The 10160-nt window shown below is 44.9% G+C and overlaps 1 protein-coding gene across 2 annotated transcripts; it reads left to right on the top strand.

Moving 5' to 3' along the window:
* The first annotated feature begins 8159 nt into the window (after positions 1-8159).
* Positions 8160-10118, top strand: FKBPL (FKBP prolyl isomerase like). Of its 2 annotated transcripts, none has more exons than XM_064284025.1 (2): positions 8160-8344; positions 8617-10118. In XM_064284025.1, the coding sequence occupies exon 2, from the start codon at positions 8654-8656 to the stop codon at positions 9698-9700; it is 1047 nt and encodes a 348-aa protein (XP_064140095.1). In that variant the 5' UTR covers positions 8160-8344; positions 8617-8653; the 3' UTR covers positions 9701-10118. The 2 variants fall into 2 exon arrangements, with proteins under 2 accessions (XP_064140095.1, XP_003422304.1); XM_003422256.4 differs by having other exon boundaries at positions 8163-8326.
* Positions 10119-10160: the final 42 nt, after the last annotated feature.

Here is a 10160-nt window from a genome sequence, read left to right as displayed (position 1 = left end):
AAACGCTAGTACCAGCCCACGGCCTCCACTCCAGGAATGGTGCCTGAGAGCTCCCCGAGATTCAGGTCCGGTCACTCCTCTCTGCTTCTGAACTGTCTCTTCCCTCCTCTGCCCCTCAGTTTGTTTTCTAAGATTGCCTTTGAAACTTAGGGCTCCAGCTTGTCACAAATATACTCATTTCAGTTGTTTTTTTTGGGTCTTTGTTGTAAAGAGGGCTCACCGGCAGCTGCTGTCTATTCCACCATCTTGGCTCCGCCTCCAGGCGTCAGTATTTTTTAAGACTCTAGGGTGATTCCAAAGGACAGCCAAGGTTGGGAATCACAGATTCATTGAGGTCACCTCAGGACTACCAAGGGGGAGGAAAAAAAAACAGAGAGAGACAATTTGTCTCTGTTCACCTAAAGTAACAGAGGAAGAAGGAGCATCAAGAATAGAAGGAGAAGTAATTGCCTCCATAAACAACTGCCTCCTTTGCCAGGAGACCAGAAAAACTGTATTGTGCCAGGCTACCGTTACTGAACATTTTGATCAAGATTCTATAGAAGAATCCTGATCAAAAGGTGGAAACTGCAGAACAGAACTTCAAATTCTCACAGACTCAGACTTGCTGAAGCCATGAAGGTTGGATGAATCCCTGAAACTATTGCCCTAAGATAATCTTTAAACCTTAAACCAAAAATATATATTAAAGTCTTCTTAAAATCAAACAATAGTTTAACTTTTACCTAGTAAACAAGGCCTGCTTTGAGCATTAAGGTCTTTTAAGAACTATATGTGATCAAATTGTCAACAGCAACTTGAAAGATTAGATAAAAACCTTAGAGGAGAGTGAATTTATGTTAATAGAGGAGGAATGACTCCAAAAAGGAGGGTGAGACTGGTCAAACAACTCAAGAAATGTAATCAATGTCACTAAATGGTACACGTAGAAACTGTTGATTTGGTGCATGTTTTGTTATGCATATTCTCAACAACAATAACAACAAAAAATTGTTGTCTAGTTGACTCTGTCTCATGGTGACCCCATGTGTGTCAGAGTAGAACTGTGCCCCAGAGGGTTTTCAATGGCTGATTTTTTCGGAAGCACTTCACAAGGCTTTTCTTCCAAGGCACCTCTGGGTAGACTTGAACAGGCGACCTTTTGGTTAGTAGCCAAGTGTGTTAACCATTTGTATCACCCAGGAAGTCTACCAAGCGGGAAAGGAGAGGCCAAAAGAAGTGGCTTCAGCCAGAGAAACTTTCTTTAGGAGAAAGGTATCTGTGTCTAAACCCATTATTCACTTTATCTGCATTTTTTTCATTTCTTCCCATGTGATATCTTGATGTATGCACCTTACCTCGTAAGCCACTTAAGGGCTGGAACCAAATTTGGTTTATCTATGGTTTACAGATCCTCATCAGGTAAAACTTGTACTACGAATCTTTGAACACAGTTGAATTGAAAGCAATTGGGCAGAGGGAGGAGTGAATGAAAAGGGCTTCTCCCATGTCTATTTAGGACTCCTTGGGTGGTGCAAATGGTTAACACACTTGATTGGAGGGAGGTTCGAGTCCACCCAGAGGCACTTCAAAAAAAAGGCCTGGTGATCTACTTCTGAAAAATCTGCCATTGAAAATTCTGTGGACCACAGCTCTACTCTAATACACATGCGTCTCCAAGAGTCAGAGTCAAATCCATGGCAACTGGTTACTGATTATATCTCTTCACCTCACCCAGACTCCTTCCTCAGGGGGAAACACAGTATTCCAATCTGATTCTCCTACCACCTTAATCCAATTCCCTCTGAAAGTAGTGCTCTTGGTTTTACACCCGTATTGACTGAGACTCCATCCTCCAGAAAAGGCTCTGGCCTCCTTTAACGTTTACTTGGTAGTTCTGATTTCCCCCGGAATTCAATCCTGGGTCAGCGCTTCCCCCCTGCCCCCTTCATGGAAGATTCAGCACTTGGCTCATTGTCATTCTCTCTACCAGCACTTCTGTCTCTGTTATTTCATTATTTTTGATGGCTCCAATATCCATGGAGATAATCCATTCATTACTTTGGTCAACTGCTTGCTTTCCTCACCTCCAATGATCTGTTACCCTCTCTCCCCAGCCACTTTCTATGTCATACCTTTAACTTGGTTACCACCACTAACTGCCATACCTCTAAAAATCTCATCTTTTCATGTCATCCCTCCAGTACCCCTATTCCAAAAATTCTTCAACCCCACCTAGCTCTCCCATCTATTAACGCTATCACTATTCATCGCTATTCGATAGCTTCAATTTCTCACTTGGTTCATTGTCTTAGTCATCTGGTACTGCTATAACAAAAACACCACAAGTGGATGGCTTTAACAAAGAGAAATTTATTCTCTCACAGTCTAATAGGTTACAAGTTCAAATTCACGGTGTCAGCTCCAGGTGAAGGCTTTCTCTCTTTTTTGGCTCTGGAGGAAGGTCCTTGTCCTCAGTCTTCCCCTGGTCAAGGAGCTTCTCAGGTACAGGAACCCCAGGTCCAAAGGATGCACTCTGCTCCTGGTGCTGCTTTCTTGGTGGTATGAGGTCCCCAAGTCTCTGCTTGCTTCTTTTTCCTTTTATCAGGATCAGGGAGGTGACCTGAGTAAGGGTGGTGTTACAATCCCACCCTAATCCTCTTAACATAAAATTACAGTCACAAAATGGAGAACAACCACACAATACTGGGAATCATGGCCTAACCAAGTTGAGAGACACATTTTTGGGGCACATAATTCAATCCATCACACTCATCATTTGGTTTAGACTCCATAGTTCAATGCTGTAATTACCCCTCAGTCTTCACCCTATATTCTGTTGACCCCTCTGCTTTTGATACACTTTGTTGTTGTTGGTTGCCATCAAGTCGATTCTGACTCATGGCAACCCTATGTGTGCAGAGTAGAACAGCTGCATAGGGTTTTCAAGGCTCTGACCTTTTGGAAGCAGATCACCAGGCCTGTCTTCTGAGGCGCCTCTGGGTGGGTTTGAACTGTCAACCTTTCAGCCAGTAGTAACTTGACAGTAGCTAGTAGCGCTTAACAGTTTGTGCTACCCAGATGCTCCCGATGCACTTTAACCCTGATCAAATCCAACTCTGCCTGCTCCAACAGCTGAATGTGCCTGGGGAAAAACACACAATCATGCTGACTGGTCTCACTTCCATTGGGCCTGCAAGCCCACATTTTCTTAGTCGGTTCACATCCCCAAATTCAAAGATCACAATTTCACAAGATGACGACTTCTCTTCCCATTTCGGTGAGAAAATGGAAGGTTTCAGAAAACAACTTCCTCATGGTCCTATCCCAAATCCACCAGCCTACCTGTATCTCTGCTGTATTTACTGCCTTCTCCCTGTCACCACAAAGAAAGTGGTCTGTCCGCCCCACCCCCGGGTCTGTGAACTGAGGCCCCATTCCTTCTTACCTGCTAAGAGATGTGGCTTGTGAAATTATCTCGCATCTCTTCTGCATGATCAATTTTCTCCTCTTTTCTGAAACATTCCCATTATTATATAAACATGCTGAAATATGCTTGGTCTTTGAAGGAGAAAACAAAACAAAACCTCTTTTGATACTTATCTGTGTAGTAAAACATAACATTCAGAATAGTGGTTACACTTTGGTGAGAAAGAAGATCTCATTGGGGAGAGACACCCAGGGAGATTCACTGATATTGGGGATATTTTCTTAAGCTCTATGATGTTCATTTAACTATTCTTTGTAATATATATGTATATTATACATGCATGCGTAAGGCATCCAGGTGGTGCAATGGTTAAAGGCTCAGCTGCTAATCAAAAGGTTGGCCGTTCGAAGCCATCCAGCAGCTCCACGGGAGAAAGATCTGGCAATCTGCTCCTGGCAATCTGCCTCTGTGAAGATTACGGCCAAGAAACCCCTATGAGGTAGTTCTACTCTGTCACGTGGAATTGCTGGCACACAACCACACTGACTGGTACAGAGGAGACCGTCAATAAAGACTTGTTGAATGACTAAATGAATAAGTAGCTCATGGAGTTGTGTGAGGAGAAGATGAGGTAAAATATATGAGACATTTATCACGATGTCTGGCACGTGCTGAGTGTTTGGTAAAGAGCAGCTCTTATCATTAAACATTTCACTGCTGCAAAGTCGGCCTTTCCCTGCTTTTAAAGGGAGCACAAGCAAAATGTTTCAGGAGCAAAGAGGAGGGAGGGGCCATTTTGACACAAATCCCAGCAGAACTGAAAACCACAGAAACCACCAAAGCTAAACACAGGGGAAATTTACTTAGCCTTTGGAAGACCAGAATTTTTGTGTCACATTTGATGATAAATGGCAGAAAATAAGTGCAGCATATGGTTTCATGTGGTAAGTATGGAACGCAGGGAAATGTGAGGGTGTAGAAACTTCCAGCCGGCTTGACGCCTGGTGAACAGCACCACAAACGAATATTCTGGGAAAGCTGAGGTTAACACACCGGAGATGAATAATACTGAGTGTAAAGTGGCTTTGCTTTCTTTATCTTTCCTGCCTCATGCAGGTTCCTCCATCTAAAAAAAAAAAAAAAATCCCTTCAACCCCTTCAATCTCTGCATGTCAAAATTGTGCCCACCCTTCAAAACTCAACTCTCCAAATGCCTTCATGATTTTTCAGATCACTCCGTTGGAAATATCCTCTGCCACTTGTCCCTTTTGCCCTCGTACCTGGGGCATTTATTAACTATGACTCTTTATTCATATTAGACTGCTGGTAAGGATCCTGTTAAACTTCATTGATGAATTCCAGGTATTCAGTAAGGATTATTGAAGGAGTAGAAAAAGACTCCAACTATTTAGAGGGCAAGCGTCATATGTGTGCGGGGACAACACCAACCAACCACACCTCACAAACTACCTTGCACCAGCTTTTGGACCTCTCCTTAGGCTCTGCCTTTGGTTTAGATTTTTTTTTAATATGCAAAAAGTGTAGTTTATTTTTTTAAGGAAGCTGTCTATATAATTCTGTGCTTTTCTATTGTGGTAAAATATATACAACCAAACATTTACCATTTCAACATTTTTTACATGTACAATTCAGTGACTCTATTCATGTTGTGCAACCATTATCCATTTCCAATTTTTTTCAACACCTTGCAGAAACTCAGTGCTCCCTAAGCAATGACTCCCCCTCCCCCCTCCCACCCATCTTTGGTAACCACTAATAAACTTTGGTCTCTATACACTTGCCTATTCTAGATATTTCATATAAGTGAGATTACACAATATCTGTCCCTTTGTGACTGACTTATTTCAGTAAGCATAATGTTGTCAAGGTTCATTCATGTCATAGCAAGTATCAGGACTTCATCCCTCTTTATGGCTGGATAATATTCCATTGTATGTATATTCCACATTTTGTTTATCAGTTCATCTGTTGATGGACATTTAGGTTGTTTCCACCTTGTGGCTATTGTGAACAGTGCTGCAATGAGCATTGCTGTGCAGGTTTCTGTTTGTGTTTATGCTTTCAATTCTTTTGGTTATGTAACTAAGAGTGAAATTGTTGGGTCATATGGTAGTTCTTTAAGTTTTTGAGGAACCTCCTGACGATTTTCCACTGTGCCTGCACCATTTTACAATCCCACCAGCTATGGAGGAAGGTTACAATTTCTCAACATCCTCACCAACAGCTGTTGTATTACATTTTATTTTAAATCATAGCCATCCTAATGGGCGTGAGGTGGTATTTTATTGTTGTTTTATTTTGCACTTCCCTAATGACTAATGATGCTGAGCATTTTTTCATGCGTTTATTGGCCATTTGCATATCTTCTTTGGTGGAATGTCTATACAAGTCCTTTGCCCATTTTTTGATTGGGTGGTCTGTCTTTTTGTCATTAAGTTGTAGGAGTTCGTAATACATTCTGGATATCAGGTTAGATCTTTAATGAAGGCAAAACCGTGCCCTTGTTGGGTAAGGCAAGGAAAGAAGCAGAATGTGGCCAGATCCTCTGACATAATGAGAGTCCAGGGACAGGAAGCTGGGAGAGAACAAGCAATGTGAGTCAGTCAACGTTCACACAGTATCTACACTTTGGGGGAGAGCCCTTATACTCTTTTCCATTTCTGAGTATTTACATGGTGGAACCTATCTAGTCTTGTTATTCTCAAGCTGAAACCTGGGGAGAATCTGTAGATTCGTGCATATCTTCTCTGGGGACCCCTGAGTCTTCTTCTAAAGATTTAAAATTTTGTGTTTTTGATGGGTGACCTTTTAAAAAACAAAAATATTTGCATTTTGGATGATTTGAATTACTCTTTCAGGGACTTGAGTTCTTATGTTTGTATTTGTATTTACAATCACAATGGTGTCAAGGAATCACCTAAAGAGACAAAACTGACCATTTAATTCAGTTTTTCTCAATTTGAGGCCTACGGGTATGGTTCTCTGAGGTCCAGTGCCAACTCATTCGTTAGATGACAGCAAAAATATTGCCTTCTCAAGGAATATTACCTCATTGCCATTATCTACATTCACAGCACCTCACACTTCTTCAAATCACTGTAATTACTTACTCTATTTGACCAGAATATAGGCTCCATGAGGCCACGAACTGTGTCTGTCTCATTCACCTATGTGTTCCCAGTTCCTAGCATGCTGCCTGGCACATAGCAGGTACTCAATAAACATTTGTTGAACGAATGAATGGGGAAGCAATTGAAACACAAACGAAATAGGAAACAAGGTTCTTGCCCTGTGGAATCTACTGGAACTGAAAAGCACACACACAAAACAACTACAGAACATTAGAAAATAATACATTTGTAACAGAGTACAGTTTCTTTTAGTACAGAGAAGCTGATCATTGATGGGTCATTGTAGTGACTCTCTTAGTTAAGACACACATAATACACATTAGCAATCTTTGTCCAGGGATTAGGATGTAATCAAATCCTACATGACTCATTCTAGACTGCCAGCCTTTCCCTGAAATGGAAAGGAGAAAGGGGAGGGAGAAAAGGTGGATTAATTTTCAGTGGGAGCCCACAGAGTCCAAGCATCAGAGTAGTGGTGACCCAGCCTGTACAGAGCTCTGGACAAGTAAGGCTAAATCACAAAAGGGAGGATGAGGACCAGTTCTCCACTGCTACATCAGTGGAGCAGGTTATACCAGTTACATGTGCAAAATGTAGGACAAACTGAAGGGGGACAGAGCAAGGAGTGAATAGAATGGGATGAAGTTATTCTAACCAAAAACCAAACCCAGTGCTGCCGTCGAGTGGATTTCGACTCAGAGCGACCCTATAGGACAGAGTAGAACTGCCCCATAGCGTTTCCAAGGAGCCTGGCAGATTCGAACTGTCAATCCTTTGGTTAGCAGCCGTAGCACTTAACCACTACACCACCAGGGTTTCCAAAGTTATTCTAGAATCATGTTATTCAAAGTGTGATCCATGGACCAGCAGCACCAGCATCATTTGAGACCTCGTTAGACATGCAGAATCACAGGTCCCACCTCAGACCTCCTATATTATAATCTGCAAGTTAACAAGTTCCCCAGGTGATATGTGGGCACATTAAAGTTAGAGAGAAGCACTAAGATTTCTTGATATAGAAGAGCTGGAGAAGCCACAATGGCTATGATAGAAAAGGTAAAGAGAAGCCTCAGGTGGCTCTCCAAGGGGAATAGGGCTGTTAGGAAGAAAGAGACTTGAGGGTTTATCTTGGAGCACCCCACCTGGATGGGAGCCCTGGTGGTGCAGTGGTTAAAACTCGGCTGCTAACCAAAAAGTCTACCAGCTGCTTTTGGAAACCCTATGGGGCAGTTATGGGGCAGTAGTTCTACTCAGTACTACAGGCTCGCTACGAGTAGAAATCGGCTCGACGGCAACGGTTATTTTTTTTGGCGGGGGGAGGGAGCCCGAAACAGTGAATAATAATATCACAGGTGGTCCTGAGGTCTGCCAGAAAAAAGGACTGGCCTGCCGCGACTATCATTCGCCACCACCTCCGCCACCCCCGACTCCATCTTCATTCGCCCCAGTCTCCCCCCATTCCAGGACTCCTTCAGACGTAGACTCCAACCAACGTGGCCGCTCAGAACCCTGGCCTAGATCGGTTGCTAAGGCCTGAGGCTTGCCGGTTGGGGGGGAAATGATGTCACGCTCAGTGGGCGGGGTAACCAGATTCCTCCCTCCCCCCGATTGGCTGGCAGGAATTTGAGTTGATTCGCCGTCTTGCGGACTCCAGGGTTCGCTGTCAGCTTCTTTCCGGCTTGCTCGTAGCCTCCCGGGCAATCCTCTCCGCATGGGGCAAGACTCTGAGGACCGTACTCAGTGAGCTCTAGCTTTGGAAGGAGAGGTAATTCGAACGGTCCAGGTATTGCACGAGGATAGGCTTTTCGGTCTCTTGGACCTTTTGATCCGACTGCTTTCCGTAGTTGGGGCGGCTACTAGAACCGCGCGAGGAATTGTGGAATTTATAGTTTTAGATTAGATCGCGGTGTGTCGGAAGCTGGAATAGGGCAGAGAATTTGGGAGTGGGTGGACTGAGGACTTTCAGCACCGGGGGCCTGGTTCACAGAGGGACGGGCGAGAGAGGAAATCTAAATAAGAATTCTGCAATTAGCATTGTTTTGATTTTCTTTTCAGCTGCTGACCTGAATCTGGTCCCTTCCTCTCTGGCCAAATGGAGATGCCACCAGACCAACCAAAGGGAGAAGAAGACACCTCACAAGCGCAACAACAATGGAAAAAGAACTCCCAGAAGAACCTTGATTCAACTTCTCAGATTAGGCAGCAGCCCAGAGACCCTCCTACTGAAATCCTTGAGCTGGGCGAATGCCCAGATCCAATCAGTCAAATTCTAGAAAATCCTCAAGGGACTGAAAAACTGGCCGCTGAACTTGAAGGAGACTTTGATAAGTCTCATGGATCAGCCAGTGATCTACAGCCCCTTCAAGCTTCTAATTTCTGGCACTGTCCTGATGGGAGCTTTGTCAAGAAGATAGTAACCAGTGGCCGAGGCTTGGATAAACCCAAGCTGGGCTCCCGCTGCCGGGTACTGGTTTGGGGGCTTCCTTTTGGGTCAGGACTGCCAGAGGGCTGGACAGAGCTAACTTTGGGAATAGGGCCATGGAGGGAGGAAACTTGGGGAGAGCTCCTAGAGAAATGTTTGGAGTCCATGTGTAAAGGTGAGGAGGCAGAGCTTCAGCTCCCTGGGCACTCTGGACCACCTGTCAGGCTCACACTGGCCTCTTTCACTCAGGGCCGGGACTCTTGGGAGTTGGAGGCCAGCGAGAAGGAGGCCCTGGCCAGGGAAGAACATGCTCAAGGCACAGAATTATTTCGAGCTGGGAACCCTAAAGGCGCTGCCCGATGCTATGGACGGGCTCTTCGGCTGCTGCTGACTTTACCCCCACCTGGTCCTCCAGAACGCACTACCCTTCACGCCAATCTGGCTGCCTGTCAGCTGCTGCTAGGGCAGCCCCAGTTGGCAGTCCAGAGCTGTGACAGGGTGCTGGAGCGAGAGCCTGGCCATTTGAAGGCCTTGTACCGAAGAGGGGTTGCCCAAGCCGCCCTTGGGAACCTGGAAAAAGCAACTGATGACCTGAAGAAGGTGCTGGCGGTAGACACAAAGAACCGGGCAGCTCAAGAGGAGCTGGGGAAGGTGGTCATTCAGAGGAAGAAACAGGATGCTGGGCTGGCTCAGGGTCTACGCAAGATGTTTGGCTGATTAAAGCTCAACGTTAAAACAGACAGAAACCTGTGACTTGTGGTCTGTCTGTCAGACTTTGGGGGGGGGGCATAGAGGGAGAGTTTCACCCCATATCCCATCCCCAGCTTTTGTCTTCCTAGAGGAGATAGCAGTGCTCTCGTTGCACCTCCTTTCCTTTTAAAATTTTTACATGGTTACGTGTGCTTCATTTGGTGGGGGGAGGGCTTATCCTTTTCCGACGTCTAGGTAGCTGTCTGAACTTAAAAACTTAGGAATGGTTGAGGGAGATGACGGAGCTTTAAAGCCTGGGAACTGCAACTCCTAAGAGGCTTTTTAATTCCTGGGACCGTTTAGCGCATGCGCAAATTTTACACCCGGGGACGGTGGAACCGCTGTCCGCCTTCTGCCGTGCTCCTATTGGCCGGGGCTATACGGCCACCTTGTCTATTGATCCATGTACTCAGCACCCCGGTGTCTT

The sequence above is a fragment of the Loxodonta africana genome, chromosome 1 (genome assembly GCF_030014295.1).
Source record: "Loxodonta africana isolate mLoxAfr1 chromosome 1, mLoxAfr1.hap2, whole genome shotgun sequence".
NCBI lineage: Eukaryota > Metazoa > Chordata > Mammalia > Proboscidea > Elephantidae > Loxodonta > Loxodonta africana.
This window is presented reverse-complemented; position numbering and strand designations above follow the sequence as displayed.